We start from the raw sequence: 20,987 nt of genomic DNA, 5'->3' as shown, positions 1-20,987 counted from the left end.
CTCCTATCAGCCAATTAGGTTGCAATGCATTAGAAAAATGGCAGCTGGAATCTAATTGGTTGCTACAAGCTACATATCTATTTTTTCAGCTTATTATACTTAAGCCCCAATGCAGTGCACAAAGCTGAACCCAAATATTGTCTATGTTGCTAAACTGATGAGAAGAAATGTCGAACAGCTTGTTCATATGGAATCTAAACTTAGTGTAGTTTGTATAGGCCGTACAAAGTTAAAGTCATTAAAGGATTAGCAGCACAACCCCATAGCTGGCACCACACTAATGCATAGTCAACACTATCTTGCAACAGGAGACTCATTTCCACTGCAGCATATGACAGTACTAAGAGAGTGTTAGCATCCTTTTCAACTGGCCGTCTCTTGCGTAATCAGCATATTACCGTCACAAATACAATAGCATTCACTGATATATAGTTCTTCAGTAAACAACGGAATGAAATATCAGTACTTTGCAAAGGATGCACAACAGTAAAAATCTGGCTCATGCCAAATATTCCAACAGTGCCGACAAGGAAAAAAAAATTACTGGCTTTTTAAACAGTGTTTAGACAAGAAAAACCCCTATCACTCAAGGTACAAGGTATACAGTGCTGAGTTACCCAGCAGCTTGTTTTTTTCCAGAAAATTAAAGAAGCACAAGAGCCTGTAGTGAAAACAATCACACTGTACATTCATTCTTGATTCACAATAATACAAATAATTAAAAATAAAATAAAAAACAGTAATTAGTACAGAAAAGACCTCCAATATGGCAAATCTTGAGGTGGATTTACTGAGCAGGTATTACTGCAGATGAAGACATTCTATAACAGTGGGGGAAAGGAAAGTGGAGACGTTGGGCAATCAACCAATGGGTTTGAAAGCTGTGATTTAGATGCTTTATTTAATTACGAAATAATATTAATAATAATCACAACAGCTAGAGTCGAATTGCTATAGGCAACACCTTCACTTTCTTTTTCTTCACATTTATAGAACACCCCTGTTAAAGAAGACAATGCAACATGATATCCATATCAATCAAGCCTTTAAGGCCAATAAAATAGTTTTTCAAACACAAAAAATTTTTTAAAATCAAATATATAAAAGCATAAAGTCAGCTCCTAAATATATTAGTATACAACTGGTATTTCACTTTGTACAGTTTACATTTTTGAATATCTTCGATTTTTTTTTTTTAAGAAAAAACAATTTCCATATTTAAAAGAAGGCTGCATTTACAGTGCATAGCGGTAACAAATAAAGGACATTGTCATACTCTATGTACATAAAATAAAAATACTCCATCAAACCGCTCCTCTGCCAGGGATGGGGGCAAGGCAGAGCAGGCCTGTGCTCCCTTCACTGGCAGAAAAACGGGTGACATCTGTAAATACTTGACTAGTACATATTACAATGATACAAACTACCTGGACACGGTTTCAGAAAGTTTCACTCAACTCAGTTTATTATGTAACACCACATCCACTCATCAGAAAATAGTGTATATAATAAATATATATATATTTATATATAAATACATAAACATATATATATATATATATATATATACGTTGCTGAACAAGCTCTGAATTTGACCATTTACAAGGCTTCTGATGTTGAGCGTCAACATCGATGGAAATTGCATGGGTGTCAGAACCGAAAGACTGAAGTAAAAGACAGAAATACAGACTCGCGGATACTACAAAAAATTCTGCTTCCTTGATTTCTTCACCAGGTTCCCAATAAAAAAAAAGTTACTAAGGCGTCATCTATATTGCAATATTTTTGTTTGTTTTTTTCATCAGGGCAATGATTGAAATCAGACAAAAGTGAAGATTGCATTGGGGTTGAGCATCAGCAGCATACGATTCCTCTGATTTTCTTGGAAAATTCCTTTGATTTAATACAATACATATAGATTTCTTGATTTTATATTATTCCAAATCAATCAGTTTTTCTGTAAATGAATTTGAGGAGCTTTAGCAGATGGCTGGCACTTTTGCTTCCAATGAGAAGCATACCGTCTCTAGTTGGAGCAGTATAACTGTGACATCCATGAAGAGTGAGGAAATATCTGACACGCATATAGGTATTTGTGTTTCTCTGACAATCACATTGCCTCTTTAGTCTTCAGCAGCTGTGTTCATGTAAACCATTGAGAAATGGAGAGTGTAAAGTAGGAGAAATTCCTAAGGTTGCCTTTCAAGGGTCTCTTATTGGAGGACATCAAGTCTGTGAGGTATTCTCCATCGTTCCGTTGGGTGTGGCAGACATGCATGTTACCTACGCAGGCTCCTTTGTGCCTCTTTAAGCAAACTGTCAAAATCCATGGAGTCATATTTGCTTTTGGTGGAAGCAGGATCGAAGTCATCTGAATTTGAATCTAAAGCAAAACAAAACACAAAAAAACCCCAATAAGTATATAACTGCATGGTAAAAAATAATCGACAAAAGTCTGTGTTGTAAAAGGTGCAAATGGGACCTTGATAGGAATCTGCAATTAACCAAAATAGTCTTGTGATCAATTATGCTTGTGATCAATTACTAAATCTAGGGCAGTAAAGGGCCAGTTCTCCAAGGGATGAAAATCCTGCCAACACCACAGCCAAGGTCCCTAGGTACTGAGCATAACCCATCCTGAAAGAAACAAGCTACCGTCCCCCTAATTAGGTAAATTCTGCCTGACCCTAAACATGCTGGCCAAGCTAAAAAAGAATTTTTCCGAATTTTAAAGCGCTGCCTCCAAAAAAAGATTCCGGAGTTAGCATAACTTAGTCAGGTTGATTTACTAAAGATACTCACTTAGTTCAGGCTTCTCTGAACTTCCTGTTAAATGCAAGATAACAGGGACAGAGCAGTCCCCACCAGCTGCCAATCTACTAGCTTGGAGAAGGGAGGAGGTAGAACAGAGCAGTGTCTTGCCTTGCCATGCCTATGTGTTTGTGGAGACACACAACTTAACAGCCCACACAAGAGTGTCTCCATAGGAAGCTACAAGTGAAAGGACCAATTCTAAAGCAGGGTATCAGGGGCAGTGCTCAGGGGACCAGCTGATTTTGGAGAAAACTAAAACTGTTAAACATCAAGTAGCAGCATCCATTTTAAGTGATTTGATCATTCTGATATCATTTTAAAGTGAACACAAATTCTCTTTATTCGCAAAGTGAACCTTCACTTTGGAAAGTGAACAATCTCTACTTCTTTAGTAAATTAAGGCCAGTAAATTAATCAAACTACTGCGCTACCTTTTGCTGTAAATTAAATAACAGGAGCGTGAAAAAATGAATGTAATGCAATGATTCTGAACAGCTTTAAATGTGGAGCAATCACTTAAATACTAAATAAATAACAATATACTTGCGCTGCCATTTCCTTTATTTTCCCACATCTCTCCTGGGCATCGTTATTATGTTTGAGTTGATTAAAGCCAACTAACCAGAGTCCTGTTATTCAAACAGCTGTGTTTACTCTCCAGCTCTAAGCTCCTCTACATTACGGAGGTGTTAAATAAGGTAGACCCAGAGAGCCCTCCATGCTGCCTCTCTTTCAATCCAACAACAAGTAAACAGAAAATAAATCTTGTACTGCATGCATGGCTGAGCTCTCAATGAACAGAAAAGGCTTTCACAAAGATAAAGTGTATCTAAAAAGTACAGGTTAATAAAACTGATGCAGCACATAAAAAATCAGCAAGTTATAGGTTTCAGCAGGGTTGTGCCTTTCAGAACACACATTTATTCCTCTGATTTTATCTGACATTTCTTTGGCTTGCCTTCTTACCCAGAAGGCCCTTGGTTTGCACCACAGATACAGCAAGAATGCATTATGGTTGAATCAAATAGCTCTTTAATTGCTCACATGTCATTGGTGTACCCATCACTCTTTGCTCTGCTGTAGAATTCAGATGACTATTCTACAAACATTCTCCCCCACTTGTATCATTGGCAGTTGGAGCCCAACGTAAGGTATGTCAAAACTGATTTGGGAAACAATATTAAAGTGCATCTTAAGCCAAACTGATAAAGTGGTGAGGAGTTAGAAGCCTCGTTAGTGTTATTTCTGCCTTTGTTCGCTCTTAGGAGGTTCATTCTCTCTCTTTGTCCTGGGGCTAAAAGTGGGGAAAATCCATAATTTTGAGTTGTTTTTCAATGTGAACACTTGTTCCAGTTATATCTAAGTAGAGATTTCCCTCACTTCAGATAGATTTCCTCGCACTTCCTATTGGATCTATAGGAGGGGAGGTTAGGGGAAATCTCACCGATGGGACTGCTGACAGAGGTTTTTACTATTCCCTACTCTATCCACAATAAAAAAGTTTTAATTGTATATATACTTTGCAAAAAATACATATACCTGCATATACAGTTGCTTTCTGATATATGCATGTATAGTATCTTTAAAAATGATCTGTAAAAGGATTTTGACTTAAAAATCCTTTATGTGCAAATCAAAAACACAATATAAAAATAGACCTCAGATCCACATGGGCCCAATTCTCACCACGGCAGTCCACCTTGAGAACAATGGCAAACCCACATCAAGCACGGATTGCCATTACACTCTGCCCAAGCAAAGGCACATACCATTTAGTGTCATTGCCCCCAATCACAGATAATGGCCTGATCAACAAGCATTTCCAACTTAAATGTTATGTGATTGACTAAAATTCCACAAGAGAGCAAATGCTTTACTTCAAAACATGTTTAAACCATTTCCCACATACAACACCTCAAAATAACAAAATGTTAGGATGACCAATAGAACTTGAAGGAGAAACTGCAATGCATCAATGTACCACAGCAACACCCCAAAGAACAGAAGTATTTATGCAGACTTGTTTTAATGTAACAGTGTAAAAGCAACAATGAGATGTAGTAAGAGCTAGCACAAAGCATGCTTCTTGTATTGGTTGTTCTCAAAGAAAGAGAATTCTGACTGGATGATATGGGTTACTGCTCTATGTTCACTGCACTGCTGATCAAATAGGGCCATTAATGACAATATGGGAGTCATACCTAAATCTGCATAGTTGGACTTGCAAAACTGCTTTCGTTCGCAAAAGCATAGCTCAAAGTCGTGTTCATTTGACCTGCGCAGAGTATATCCATTTTCAAGAGCAGCAAATGCGTCACAGGTGTAGCGGTAGGTGATGAAACCGTAACAGTCTCTGCAAAGGAGAAAGAAAATACAACATATAACAAAGTGAAAAACCATGGGGTGCTTCATAGAATAGTTGGCTTTTTTAGTGAAAAAGTAAATGGAGCAAAGAGATTGTAGAAAGTGCAAATATCTATAGAAACCCATCAGAAATGATATCTTAACTGACCTTACTAGCATGAAAAGCTCTGAGGGCTTGAGGCTGCTCTGCTTGCAAACAGGGGAGGGATAATTATAAAAACAACAGCCTGCAGAGTGAAGAGATCACTATGGATCAGGACTCAGCCTGCAGAATATCTGCCTTCCTGTGAAATGAGGCTGGTGCAGATGATATAACATCTGCTATGCTCTCCAAAATGGCTTTGCCTTCCTCAATGTTCCTATCTTTGTCAGTAACTGGCTATTGACTGTCTTCAAAATGTACTAATTTAAAACAATTATTGCAGACTCTTACCCGTCATCCCGCAGATTGACTGTAGATTCTTCAATTTCACCAAAAACTTCAAAACGGGCTCGCAGTTCACTACGGGTCATGTTCGTTCTCATCTTACCGACGTAGAGAACTCTATGTTCCTCCTGCAGCAAAAATAATAAAAGCTATATGAAGAAGTATATTAATATGTCCAAAAAGAGCCCATAATTACAGAGCAAGATCAGACTAAATTATCTTGGTTCATTTTTCATGATCAACATAAAATCTTTTTGAAATTTGAAGAAACCTAAAAGGGTAACTGCACTTTAAATTATCAAGTGCCCAACATCCAGTCTTCGAAAGTCTCTGCTTACAAACATAATTTTAAGTTCCCTCAAAAAAAAAAAAAAGAATGTTTTGTCTGATTTGAGTTTTCAAAGTTTCTATTTTCTTCTCTAGACATTGTCAAACTGCCATGAAAACATTATAACAGAGATATATGATATCATGCCACGGACCATGGGAAAAGGGTATGAAAACAGAATGGACCTGCACTGGCAGCTGTCAGCTTACCAACTGATTTCTCTACAGGTGCTGCTGACTTGGTGAGCAGGAGCTCCCCCCTTCAGAAGGCCTGCCATCCTAGACCCAGGTCTGTGGGTTAGGAACACAAATCCTGCATACTGTGCAACACGTGGATCTGAAAGTCCAATGACCCAAACATTCGTAGCAAATATCTTATAGCTACATAAAGTATATAGAAACGCATCCAAGATCCTGATATATGACCAAAATGACATTCCATATCTTTTAAAAAAAATGAATAGAGCACACATAAGCTAATATAACAAGTGGCCACCAGGTATATAAATCCAATTAATAAGCATCAATTAAAATTCCTCTTATTTTAGAAAAGAATGCAATAAAAAAGTTTTTAAAAAAACAATTCAAGTTTAGTTTAGTTAAGCGATTAAATCTGCTAGAGCATTGCCATCTATGGCCATCAGTAAGCTTGGGCTACAAGGGTGATATCTAATTTCAGAGCCTTCCAGAGAAATTATCCCTTATATATGTCACTGTGGAAGATTTCTGAGAGACTAATCTTATCTCAGAGGTATACTTAAAAAAGGAAAAATCACCCTGGAATCTTGTTAAGTGATAACTTTCAACTGCCCATCGAGTCTATGGAGGTTAATAGGTTAATAAGATTCTTTGATAAGACATGCATTGAGCGATTGTGAAACATCGATCGGCCAACTGCGTAATTGCATATCTTCTGTGTAGGAGCTCTCATAAAAGCTAATGTGATGCAAACACTGCAGCAATCGATTGCATTCGATTTTAGTCGCACAGTTGCAAGAGTGAAAATTGCTTGTGGAGCCCTAGTCATAGTCATTATAAAGTCATGTCATCTACCCATTGATGGCAGACCACCTTTTCCTCAGGACCCTTATGGTAGTTATGATACTTATTTCTCTACTTTTTTGCGACTACTACGTTTAGCTGGCTAGATGAACACCTTTAATATTGCATTAATCTGGCTTTTAAACCTTGAGTCCACCGTAGTTTAGAAGATACTAATAACATACATCAGAGCCATTGATAAAAATCCTTGCTATTTGCCTGAACTGACACTCGGTGACCTCACTGCTACCTACAGTCTTCTATGTAATAAACAGCAAGCCAGTGATTTATCTGTATTGACCCTGGGTGAGTTATGAAGCCATCACTATGAAGCAACTCATGGAAATCTATACCATGCATATGTTTTATAGCACTGTCCTTCAGCACCTGCTCAGACACATATGTCATCCTCTATGGCCTTGAACCTCTGAGCAGTGTGTGGACTTAGCAGCATACTGAATTAAGCTTTACTGTGTTCTGCTTTAGTATTCAGCAGCGATAATGTTGTTTATATTCAGTTGGCGTTTATCCGTGTATTCACATTAAACACATGCACAATGGGATGCCATATTTTAACCACTATGTGAACACAGACAACAATAACAATGAAAGGACTAGTAAACATAAATTACAAATGGGTTTATACAATAAGCTAAGGAGACTTAAAGCAAATCTCTGCGTCAACTACAGATATTTCAACTAACGATAGAAAAAATATGAAGGCAGCTGGTGATACCTGACTTTAATTGACACCTAGAGACCCAGATAGACATTCCTTGAGTCTTAATTATAGTGTCCACCAAACTCAAAAATCTAAAGGAGCTTTACTATGCAAATATTGACTTCATCACTTGAAGACAGTGATTGGCTTCACCCCTCTGCCCTTGTGTGCCTTACTAAAGGCAAATCATTATGATGGGAAACTTTACTGACCAACAACGCAGAAGTTGGGAGGCGTGGTCAAGACTTCAGGAGTGAAGTCAATGTTGCATAATGTCCAAGGTACCTATCAATCTCTCTATATGCAGACGCCTTTTTATGCATTTAATTGTTATGGTTGGTTCAATTAGCATTAGTTCAATACAAGTATATTTAAATAACTGTGCTGCAGCTGGGAAATTGTTTAAATATGTAATTTATAATACTCCTTTAGCAATATGAAGCAAAAGCCATCAGGATTTTTTTTACACTGTTAAAAAACAAAAAACAGAAGTACAAAACATGGTGCCAGAGAATACTCCAATAATTCAATGTGCCTGCTGCCGTGCTTTAATGCTACCTACTCTGTCATCAGCTTTGGTTAGAATATGTCAACAGATAAAAAGGCATGCACAAGTGCACATAGGAATATAAAAAGCCCCATACACCAGGCTACTGATTCAAACACAGATAATCTTAGAGGTAAGTTCAGTCAATTGCTTACAACTGCTTTTTGCCTTTGCCGTTCCCTTTGTTTGGCTCGCTCTGATTCACGTTTCTCATACTCTTTGCGGTATTCCTCCCTCTTCAGCCGCTCATGTTGGTATTCCTCATAACTGTCGTATCTGTAGTTTAACACCACAAGTTAACCACTAAATATAACTACTAAATGCAACCAATCAATACTCTTATTTACCTCCTTTGCTTGCAATGAAAGGACCCTTAATTTAAAGTCTAAGACCAGACACTGCAAAAGTTGCCCCACAACATATTTTTGTTTTTATATCAAATCTGCATAATCAAGACAAGTACAAAAAAGTTAAATGAAAAGCACGGTATTTGCAATGCCCAATTTAAATAACTAGAACACAGGGAATGTATCTCTATATTTGGCCCATTGACCTTCAAAAATACTTTTTTTATTTTATGAGCTTACCACCTGAAGACCCATACAATTCCACTACTAAGAGTCTAGAAATCTGGGTGTATGATATTACTTATTCAAGGTAGCTTTCTATTAACCCATCTTTTTAAGCAAAGCAAAGCAAAGTGTGTATGTCTCTTCATTAAACCATTTGCTCCACCCCAAAAATTCTAATATAAAGTCTTTTAACTTTTCTACCATTAATTAACATGCAATTTGAGTCTGATATAGGGGCCTCACACTTTAAGCAGTGAAAATTACTATAACGATTACATTCAGAATATCTGGCTGTAGAAATAAGGGCATATTGCTAAGTTTCAGTTCCCACAAATCATTTACAGATTTTTGTGGCCTTTCTCTATTGGTGCCCCTAAGTTTTTCTCCTCAGAGAAAGTGGTTCCCAAAACTGTCATATCTGTATCGTCACAACATGAGTTGGCCACTAAATAGAACCAATGAATACTCCTATTTACCCCCTTTCCTAGCAAAGGACAAGTAATTTTAAGCCTAGTACTTCACAAATTTGCTTTACTGCATAAGGGAGAACATGAAAAGCTCTTGATGCATCTTTGGGGGCATAGTTGCTTTCCCTGATTCAGAACTGCTCAGCTATGCCATGTGGAGAAATAGTCATACAAAGGTCAACATTTTTAAAGTATTTTTTACTCTCCCAGACCATTGCAGGAATGAGGACCCTATTTAAAGCGGACCTTTACACTCAAAAATCAAATTCTACCAATGCATCCCTCTGTATGTATGATGATTAATACTAACATAGACATGTAAGTGTAAAATGCTGTGATTTTGAAATACTTACACTTGCAGAACATTCACTTCCTGCTTTCAAAGGGCAAAATTACTTTGCAAAGCAATGCACACTGGGATTGCCTTGTCAGCAGCAGAGCATTGCTGGGAAATCTCATCTGTATTCTCACAAGATCTCAAGGAAAGGCATTTTCCTCCCCTAAAATTATGTGCATGGTCACATGTCTAGTCACATGTGCCAGAAATCCAGGAAGTAATAGGAAAGCTAGTAATCTGCCCTTAGTAAACATGGCCACTGCCAGAAGACTGGGGAAGAAAAGAGGTATGTGGCTGTAGATTGTCATTACTAAATATTTATAACGGTGTGTTTGTTGTTATTTTAAAGATATGTGTAAAGGTCCGCTTTAAGTAAGGTTTTTTTTTACAGAAAGGGTCAGTTTTCAGAAATTAGACTGAGGCAATGTCACTGGTATAAAGAAAAATAATGTTTAGTGGAATGTATCTATAACCCAGTCTAAACTGATGTAGTTTTGCTTTACAAAGCTGCATCATTTCATTTAAGTTTATCTAAATCCATTTTTTTAAGTTTGAAAAGAATAGGGAATGATCCAAAAATACACTTTCTGGCCTGTTCATAGAACAGAACAGAAGAGGAAATCCAAAGTGAAGAAAATCTCCTCCTAAACAGTTATCATTGGAACAGGTGTCCCTATTGGTCACAGAACAGAAAAAACCCAAAGTTTAGGCTTAAGATACATTTATTAAAAGGAAATGCACTATTTCTAAAGATGTTTTTTTATGGAAGAGTTTAACTGCTGATTTTCTGTCTCTCTCTTTTTCTCAACGATAAGCAAAAAGTGCTGAAACTACAAAAAAAGAGGCATTCCACAATGACTTCCAGTGCACTGTTGGTGATCACTATTACATGCTACACTTCACTATGCTCAATGAAATGCATCTCATCAGGCATTTTATAGGCATTTTGACCTAAGTATATCAACAGACAGAGGCAGTGGTATTACCTACCTGGGCCTACGATTGTATGGGGATCTTGACCGTGATCGTGCACAGACTGCAGAATTGTTGGGTCTACAATGATCAGTATCATAGCAGCAGCATGACCTTGTGAGGAGAAAAAAAAAGTCAGAACACCAGTAAGTCAGACACAGAGTTTCAAGCTTTAGCACAAACACAGCATTTAAGGATTCACTTAAATAATAATGCCCACTAGACCTTTTTTTTTATCATTTGGGAAAGGGCTGTTCCATTTTGGCTAAATACTCCAGTCAGATTCAAACCTAAAGCAAACAGTACATTTTATGATTCTTGAGGACGTATTCACATTCCATGGGCTTATAGCTGTTCCCCAACCAGATCTAACTTACAAAGAACTGTAGTGCTGACATTTCAAAGAGAATTAGCAATCCTCTTTGGATCAATAGAGGTATTTTATTAAAGCTGAACTCTCAGCCTTACCCTCAGTACAGACCCCTCTCCTGTACTAAAATTGCTTACTTTGATTTCATTGCAAACGGTGGGCTTCTTGCAATTGGCATTAGAAACTGCAGCAAGTCAGCATTTCTGGTTGGAAGACATCTAGCAATATTTAGCCTTCCAGCCTGACTGTCACTGGCCCACCTATTTCATTTATTAGATTTCAATTCTTTAAATCATGGTGGCTCAGCATCACATATGGGTGTTACCTGGAGCATCTGCATACAAATACAGGCTGCCTAGGAATGCCCACTTCTACAGATTGACAACTACCTGTCAAGCAATTTTTATATTTGTATAAGCCCTCAAAAGAGCCAGCCCACTGTTTGCATCAGGACTCGTAAGAGTAGTACTGGTGTAGGGTGCTGTGATGTTTTTAGAAAGCTATGTACAGCATCCTGCTGGCCCATCCAACCATCCATGATCTGTCTATATTGTATAGAGTGGTGACATTACTGAGTCTAAAGTAAGGTATGTAATAAAAACCGATATGTTTTATTTAAAATTTACTTATCATGTGGACATGAGTAGAGGAAGGGACCAGGGAAGGCAGAATATAAGCAGATTAAATTTCTGCTTTACTAAATTCTATTTAATGACCACCTCCCTGTACAGCTTTCTTGGAAATTCACATGACCATGGCCGACTAGTATAATATAGCTATTTTGTAGCTTAGTGCTTCTACATTTTTGTACATACGTTGGACAAGGTATGTTTGACATCAATAACACTGACTGCTTAAACAGAATGCATTGTTCCTGTTATCATGTACATTTTAATTCATAGGCCCATGCGCATTCCATTCACTGTATCAGGCACATTCTTATGCTTTTACAAACACTGGATGGCAATTTATAACAATAACTGACACAGTGCTGAAGGCAATGCATCTTAGGTACACAGGTTTTTATCAAAAGGGTTAATAATTAAAGCCTAATATATACAGTTCTCTGCTACTTCAGAGTTAGTGGAGAAAATCTGAGATTATGATCGATAACCTCACACATCTCCATAATGAATGCTGCAATGATAGGCAAGGCTTTTTTGTGTTACTTATGCTATCCAAATTCATGTATCTTGGAGAGTCCAGTATGGGATTATATAATAAGGCAGTGTATAGATCAATGTACCAGAATGTATAGTACACTAACCTGCTATCACTTATACTTTTCCCTACTGATAATCATTCTTGAAAAAAATAAAACGGATGTCGAGTGAACATCATGCTTTTAAAGTTCATGTAAATCCTGACAATCAACTTATTTTCATCTGTTAAACATACCACTTAAAGCGTTTTGTTATATCTATTCAATAAGTAAAAAAAAAAAAAACCTATTGATCCTGTAAGAAATCTAATGAGCTGCTAACTTGTGTGCATTCTTGCCAATCACCATGGTTTCCAACTCTCTTTGGGGACTAAAGAACCCTCCACCCATGTTATGATGATGATAGAGGGGGTGTTCTGTATGCCTAACATACTTCCTGTCCTTGGGCGACAATGCATATCTATACATACAGTTCAGTGAGTGAGCATTCTCACCTTAGGACATGAAGTGCATTACTGGCAGGATCACCAGGTGAAAATAAAGAAAAAGGAGACTGAAAAAGAAAACTAACGCGACCACCACATATAAGGGCTGGTAAGCTATGACATATTTCATTTTCTTTCTTTGGTTTAGATACACTTTAAAGGGACTCTTTGGTTAAAATAAAACTCTTTAGTAAAGTGGACCCTACTAAGAACTTAATACTCACCTCTCCTGCTACCCGCATTACTGATCTCTGGAGTAACAATCGACTCTGCTGGCTGAACCGTACACTTTTGGAAGTGTCAGATTCCTGGTCCCTCCGATGTAGTTGGTAGTTCGATCTGCTGTCCCCTACGTCACTTTTGTGTTCTGTAGTAAAGCAAGAACCTGTGATTTCTCTTCACAACTGAAGAGACTGGTGGTGCAGGCAGCAAGAGAGGTGAATATTCCATGCATTCTTTGTAGGGGCCACTTTACTAAAAGTAATATTTTAGCGACAGATTCACTTCAAGGGATACTTCTATCTGACAATGAAAATAAAGTGTTGGCTGAGGTAACACACAGGTTTTGATTGATCCCATGGATTCCATACTGAAACCCACCAGCTGGAGGTTCTGTCTTGTCTTCCCACCACGGCAAACATTATTACATTTTCCTTTAATCTCAAAACTGTGTGCAGCCTTCTCAGGTCTATTCCATAAGATAACATTTACTACTGATTTCATTCTGATGATAAACACAGTACTACTGTTGGAGGAAGTACAGAGTGAATAAGACAGGGGTTGGGGAATATATTATCAAGCAGAAATGAAAAAGCATTTTTGCTTTGCTGTATTTAACTGAAATCAAATGAAGGATAAAAAGGGAGGAGGGAAATGAGGGAAGAGATGTAGTGTAGGGAGAGTGAATGGCAAGGGGGTGAAAGGGGACTGGTAGAGAAGAGGGAGAAGGGATGGTGTAGTCCTTCCCTACCTCTACCATGGCCATATCATGTACAAGGCAAGCAACCTTTTGTGATAGAATGTGCTGGAGCTTGTTAGACCTTTATTATACATTTCAAATTTGTAAGTAGTCTTATAACCCCTTCAGAAGTCATTGTTACTTAAATGCCAACAGCCATTTTGAGCTACAAATATGTTTTTTCATTTTATTTATCAAAATTATTCTTGTTTTATCACAAAGCAAACAACAAGAGGAGCTTATAATACGTTATAGCTTAGTCCTTTCTCTTCCCAGCCTCTAGTCCAGGAATTACCGAAATATGCAATTTGTGGAGCCTGCAGCCAGAGTCCCCAATACCACTGTCACTCATTGTTGCATCAGTTACTAATAGAAAGCATTGCAACAGAAATAATTCCTATTAGTAACTGATCCAATATGAGCCCTAGTGATTCAAACGTCTACATTTTAATAATAGGTCCCTTTTAAGCCAATTTTGGTCATAACTCAGAAGAGTAAAGTTATATTTACCTAATTACCTTTCCAAAGAATTAAAAGTGAACATGTGCTTTGCCCACCTGCCTTCCTTTTGCTCTAACGCTATTCTATTTGTTTTAGAACATATGCAGAGAGATTCTTCTGCCACTGCCATTTAACTGCTTTGTCTTTTTCCTTTTTGTACTGCCATCTTGGATTTGGGACCTGGCTGTTACTTTCTGGTCACTCACAGTTGATCCTCCACTTTTGGAATGCAGGGAGACTATCCTAAAGCCTTCTGCCTGGAATCTACAAAAACTAGCTTTAGAATATTGAGTGGTGTTTAGGAAGAAGAGATCACATACTCTTAGCACTCTGCTCTGAGCACTTCTAAGTTCGCAGCTGTCATCTGCTGGATTCTGTTGTGTTGGTGAGCTGATCATTGACTTTCTGTCCTCGACCAGCTCAGGGACCATGCAGGGGAGACATCAGGGATCTAACAGATCAATTATGTTGCCATAAATATTTCATGTCACCTATCTAATGCTGTCACATTGTAATAGCAATGAAATTAAGTTTAAAAAAATAAAATATAATAAAATAAACAAAAAAGATTTAGAAAGTACTGAAGCATGACAGTCAGGAAACAAGCATTCTCAAAAGGAGGTCAGCAATGGAGTCTTTATGATCCTAACATGAGAGTCCCCTTTAGGTTATGCAGAAAAATTACCAGGATTTAAAGTGCTTATTTTACTTACCCTGAAGAAGATCTGCTGGATGGAGATCTTGATCTTGAACGTGAATATGGAGACTGAGAACATGATCTGTTTTGAGAATAAGATCTAGATCTCGACCGAGAACATATCCTTTGCGATAAAAGGGATGTTGGTGGGGAAACAGAATATCTGCTTGGAGAATTGAAAGTTGAGCAGGAAGGTGATACGTCAAACAATGAATAGGATTGTATTCCATCCCAGGAATAGCACAGTTTGTCATTTTCATCTTCGCTTTCATCAAACAAATTATCCATACCCAGTCCAGAGGTTAAAAACATAGGTAGTCTAGAGAATTGATCAACACTGTAATCATTGCTCCTTGCATCACCATTTTTGTTCTCTTCCTCATAGACTGCTTGTGTTGGGTCACCAAAGTGCTTATTAAGTTCTGCACGGATCTCTTGGTCTTGCAGTGGCTTCCTATTGCCATTCTGAGGACTTGGCATCGCCAACTCAAAACTGTCTTTCAGGTTCTCCTGTTTTTTAGTTGAATAGATCTGTACTTTTTTCCCAGGCAGAGGATCCTTACATTCAAGTTGTCTTGAGGCCTGTAATTCTTGTGTTAAGCTTATACGTATTTCTGATTTTGAATTCATAAACTGACAGTAATCATGGTCACCAAAAAGCCGTAAACTAGGTCGCTTCACTTTTTTCTCCTCTTGTCCAATGACCACGGAGGTTTTGCTCAGCTGTGCATACAGTTCAGATTGTTCGGGACCTTTTTTAGAGTTAATAACTTGAATAGTGGAAGACTCAATGTAGCGAGATTTCTTAGCGGGGGGCACAACAGGCTTACAAGAAGACTTCGGCTTGGTAGAAGTCCTGAATGGGTTATCTTGGTTGGCTTTGTGAGGTGGTGTTGTTGGTGGAGTTAGTCCTGAAATAAAATAGAAAAAAAAAGTAATGAACACTGTATTTATAAATGCTGGGCAACGTGGTTTTATTTACTTTGTAGATTTTTTTGAATCAATGTAGGCAAGAAATTGCAAGTTCTCAACTAAAAAGGGAAAAAAAACCTTGGGCACCTTGCTGATGTCACGTTGCTGATCCCGTACCCCACCATTTGTCACTGCAGTATAACTCTCATACAAAATGCTACCACAGCTAGTGAGTGTCTTTTATACTTAGACACCAATCAGAATTTGTGTTCTTTGGACAGCTTAGGATGTAAAAGGAATAACCTAATTTGCTGCAACACATGCCTTTCTTTAACCCTCTTACCATCACCTCACCTCACACACACTCTCATGTCCCTGATGAAACCAAATATTTCTGTCACTCTTTCCCCTTCAGATATCCCTCTTTTTGGTCAGTAGTATAAATCTCAAACCAATAATTGTATTCTATATTTAACAAAAGTGTTTTAATGTGCATACATTTTTCCAATTTCCTAAGTATTGCATGTGTTATTTTAAAAGGCCAGTATGAAGGTAAATATGTGGTGGAAAAGAAGCCCTTGTGGGTTTTTGCAGAAAGTTGGGAGGTATGCACCCTGGCATTATCGGGCATTTTTTCAGTGCTAGTCGACTGGAGCTTTCTGATGAACCCTTTTCATGTCTGATCAGCACTATGTCAGAGTTGTATGAGAAATTTCTGAAAACTATTTAACATGTGTCACAACCAAATCAGGGTATGATCGAGCTGTGTCTCTGCCACCTAACCCCAGCCATTCTTTGCTGATAGAGTTCATTAAGTTTGCAAACTGTTATTGAACCCTGCCTTTTAAGCAGATGTCCCTCTACTAAGATTGTGCACAACTGGGGACAAATAAGGTACAAGCTGATGTCCAATATTTTGTACCCTTCTATTCAAACATTTCTATGACAGCACAGCTGGGAATTAAATCAGAGCCCGCATCAGCACTGCATAGAACATATGAATATGTGTATTCCTTCTAGCATACTTGGCAAGACTTGTGCTGTCTAGTAGCTTACAACCATGCAGTTAGTTAATCTCTAGTGCAAGTGGTTTAATCTTACTGCATTACTTAATACTTGTCAAGGAAGGCCCCAGATCATCTGAAGCTTAATTAATTATACAGTAAAAGCAATACATTTTCCTATGATAACAAATGTGAAGCACTAGCCAATTTTGGAGCCCATGAGTCTCTAAGGGAAAATTCATCTTCACTGCTCATTTGTAGCTTTTACAATGGGTAACAGAAAGGGGTACATAATTTAACAAAGTTAAAGCTAACATACACAGCTGAAATACCAGAATGATAACAGTCTTATCTGACAAAGGATTCAGAATTCTGTCCAGCAATTTTTGTGATTCATACAACTCAGCCATTTGGGGCAATCAGGCGGGTGACACCACTTTCTTGTAAACATTAAGGTATACAGTGGTGTGACTTCCCTCATGTAGAATCCCAATACCTCCATCTTATTATGTTTACATGAGTTCTAAAACTCTAGGTTAAGTAGGTATTTCTTGTACTGTTCCCTCCATCAGTACGATTATTAAAAGGAAGTGTTGGCTCTGCAGGACAATATGTCTCCTCATATTTACACACATGCAGTTTTTTAATAAACCAAGTTGTAGCTTAGTTTTATGGGTACTTTACCAATGCGTTTGACATAAGAATTTATATTCTAATTGATTTCTGGTGGCGCACTACAAATGAAGAGGCACATTCTAACAATTAAATATGTGCAGGATCCAGCATGGCACTAAAATGAGTTTAATTTGCTGCAACTTATATAATTTGTTTGCTCAACGTGCAAAGTGAAAAGTAATAACATTAAATCATTAGCTATAGGCGATGTAAATAATATGTTTTTCCTAATTTACTTTTAGCGCACTACTTTCTAAATAAAAAAAAAATACAATTATAATTAGCCCTATTAAGTAATTATGTTTACAGACTCACCAGGCTATTGATATTAAAGCGTAAACATAATTACGCCCTGATGTTTATAATGAAAATCTTCATTTGAAAAGAGAGACAAAACAAGAATTTGCCAGCTATAGAAGAGGGATACAGTAAAAGAAAAACTATGCAATCCAGACAAAATAAGCAAAAACACGCACTAACAAAAGTCATACACATGTGGAAAAATTAACAAACATTAAGCTGCGTGTGGATGTGGTCACACCTCATCCTCAGCATATTAAAGCTGCCAATAGTGGGGGCAGACCCACACACAAAGCATGCCTATCACTGATTCCCAATGGTCTTGAAAAAGGTCCAGTCACAGACAAAAATACAATCTAATGTAGTATTAACATTTAGGGGGTTATTCATTAAGCTGCCGAAGGCAGCCAAGTGAATAAGCGTGCCAACGTTGTTTCAGCTATTCACTTCAGCTCAGTACGGCTGATTTCAGCCATACATCGGCTAAAATCAGTCATACATTGGCTGCCTCCAGTCAGCCGAACATGCTCTTCATGTTCAGCTGAGCCGAAGTGCAGAAGCCGTTCGACTCAGCCAATCCAACATCTGGATCAGCTGAGCCGAAGCTCCGGCAGTTCACTCACTGCCGTTCAACCCTATTCTCCTTGGGGCTAAACGGCAGTGAGTGAATAGCCGAATGCCGCCGAGCGGCATTCGGCTCGGCTATTCTGCTCGCTACCTCCGAGGTAGAGTTTTGACATTAGAAACAACTAAATAATTTTTGTTTAGCCCAGTGTTTTCCATTAATGAAACAGAGGAACTGGACAGATAAAGCAGTCGTCATCAACATGGAAAACCCCGTATTTACATATGAAGAGATGACTGGGCAATGTATACAATTGCAATGTAAATTTGTCTATACATCAGGTATGTCAAACTCATTGGAACTGAGGCCTGAACTGACTGACATTAATCTTTAAGGGGCCACATTGTCTACCAGGGGCCACAGCTATGCAATTTAAGGAAAATATTATACCACTTCGATAATTAACAATGCAGTAACAATTTTAGCTTACAAAGTTTTATTTTATCCCAAGGGGCCGTAAAACATTTCTTGAAATGTTCAGCTGAAAATTATGTAAGGAAATGTGCTTCAGCCAGGACCTTGTTCAATTTCAATTCTTAAACCACTAAGGGGCTGCAAAGAAGATGGCTGCATGAGGCCCAAAATACATCAGCTGGGCATGTCTGTTTTCTACTTGTATGGGGCACAACCCATTGCACCAATGTGGTACAGGGCATCACAGGGTTCTGGAAACCCCATCTAATCAGCTTTCATTCAGCAAACATAAGCCAGTTGTATATTGCTTCCTAGGCAACTTCTGGTTGGGCGGGAAGGGATCCCCAACAAATACAAAAACTTCTTGAAGCAGTTCAAATGGAAGTCAGAAGAAGGTCAAATGCACCTGCAATGAATTATAAATGATCTGAGAAGCATCTTAAACTAAATTCAAAAGCGCACTGCCTTTGCAGTACAAAGTCCATCAACAATGGCCCTGCATCTTCCAAGTCAGAGACTCTAAAAATACTAAAGCAAGGGCAGCGGTATGACATCAAGCAACCAGCATTTCAGCAGTGGCAGCCTATGCATTTCTGGCACAAGAGGTAGGTGTGAGGTCGTGGCCATCAATTTTCAACCAAAACAACAAAATCACTAAGAAAGCTTTATGGCTTTGACTATGCAACTCATCACAAAAATCGAGGGCCTCCCTGCTGAAAGGGGTTACCCGAATTAAGATGTCCACACATAGCTAGGTCAAATGAGAGTGCCAAATCAGCTGATAGGAGTCTATGGGGGTGATTTACTAACCTAAACACACGCACGCACCAGGTGTGTGTGATTTTCACACAGCAAAACGTATTTATCAACCAAAAAGTCTCTAAAAGCATATTTCCACTAATGCCATATATGGAAAAATCATGCACATGATGCATATATAATGCTGCTTCACAGTTAAGACAAAAATGGTTAGCTAATGCATTTACATTCCTGCATTCATCAACGCAAGCAACATAACATAGAGCTAATTTACACCACATTACCTTGCAATTCATTGCAGGGCTTTGCACAACACACCTGCTGGGTGTGTACACACTACAAAGGTGTTTCGATTCCTCCCATAGATCATGCTGGGAGGGAACACACTACAGAGGTGTATACACGTTCATGGTGTGTTTATAAGGTTAGTAAATCAACCCCTATGTCTCTAATTAAATGTCTGATGACAACCAGAATGCAAATACAGTCAACGGGTATATCGGGGCCCAATTTATTCCCCCTTCATTAGATTTTACAGAAAGAAAGAAAGATTATGGAAGACAGCTGAAAGCAAAAATAGCCTGGACAGCCATTTAGTATTGCATTGCTGATGACAAAGGCACGGAGATAGAATGTATTTCTCCCACGACAGGTTTCCTTTAACCTACTGAAAAAGAATTCCCAATAAGAGAACTGCCTGAAAAGTCAGTAAAGTGTAAACCTGTTCTTTGTCTGCTCCCAACCACGCTTGTGTCTAAACTTTCCTCTTTAGCTGGCACATCTCTCTGCTAGATCTAAGGAAGTCTCAATGGCTGTTTGAGGCTGCGGCCTGACAACAGACAATATGGAACACTGTTATCACACTTGCACAAACTATAGGATGTGAAGCTACTTTCGGAATGAAATTTGGAGTATGGTTTTTAGTGCTGTCTATTTTCCTTTGTGAAAGGAGCCTGCTGCGCACAGCAACAAATAGCTGCCATTACCCAGAATGTAATGGGTGTCAGACAAATCACATAACACAAAACAATCAACAGTTTGTAGGCCATATTTCAGTGGAGCACAACCTTCACAGTATTTATGATTACTGCATTGAAATGTCTTCTATAATAAACAAGGACCTCTATATCACTCACACTTACAGATTTTTTTTTCTGGCACTCAGATCTGTTGCCATTTTTATGCGTTTTCTTCTCATTATTTTTCGGGCTGCCTTTTTCGATGGATGCAAAGCACACATTTTTATTTCGATACTACAGAAAGCATTTGTAGGAAACAATTACCAGTGATCTTGTGCTTGGAAAATGAGCTTCTGTCTGTCAGTGGCTTAAAGAAGATGGGAAATCATAGAGAGCTTATACAAAATTGCTAAACCTTTGGTGGACATGAAAAGGCTAATGAGTATTTACTGTCACCAGAGACAATTCTGCTCTGTAACTGATACCAACCTGACAAATATATAGGGAGTCCTTCCTTATTAATATATAAAACACAAATTTTCCCTGCTAATTAAAAGGACATTTTTTAAACAGCTGC

General features: G+C 38.1%; 1 protein-coding gene across 1 annotated transcript in view; it reads right to left on the bottom strand.

Moving 5' to 3' along the window:
• Nucleotides 1-1,151: 1,151 nt before the first annotated feature.
• Nucleotides 1,152-20,987, bottom strand: part of PPARGC1A (PPARG coactivator 1 alpha) — an 88,530-nt gene continuing 68,694 nt past the window's right edge. The window contains exons 8-13 of the mRNA XM_018562835.1: nt 14,779-15,673; nt 10,608-10,703; nt 8,397-8,517; nt 5,612-5,733; nt 5,016-5,167; nt 1,152-2,383 (exon numbers count right to left, since the gene is read on the bottom strand). Coding sequence (XP_018418337.1) covers nt 2,280-2,383; nt 5,016-5,167; nt 5,612-5,733; nt 8,397-8,517; nt 10,608-10,703; nt 14,779-15,673 — 1,490 coding nt within the window. The 3' untranslated portion in view covers nt 1,152-2,279. The remainder of the gene's footprint in view (nt 2,384-5,015; nt 5,168-5,611; nt 5,734-8,396; nt 8,518-10,607; nt 10,704-14,778; nt 15,674-20,987) is intronic.

The sequence above is a fragment of the Nanorana parkeri genome, unplaced genomic scaffold (genome assembly GCF_000935625.1).
Source record: "Nanorana parkeri isolate BGI_ZX_2015 unplaced genomic scaffold, ASM93562v1 scaffold605, whole genome shotgun sequence".
Taxonomy (NCBI): domain Eukaryota; kingdom Metazoa; phylum Chordata; class Amphibia; order Anura; family Dicroglossidae; genus Nanorana; species Nanorana parkeri.
This window is presented reverse-complemented; position numbering and strand designations above follow the sequence as displayed.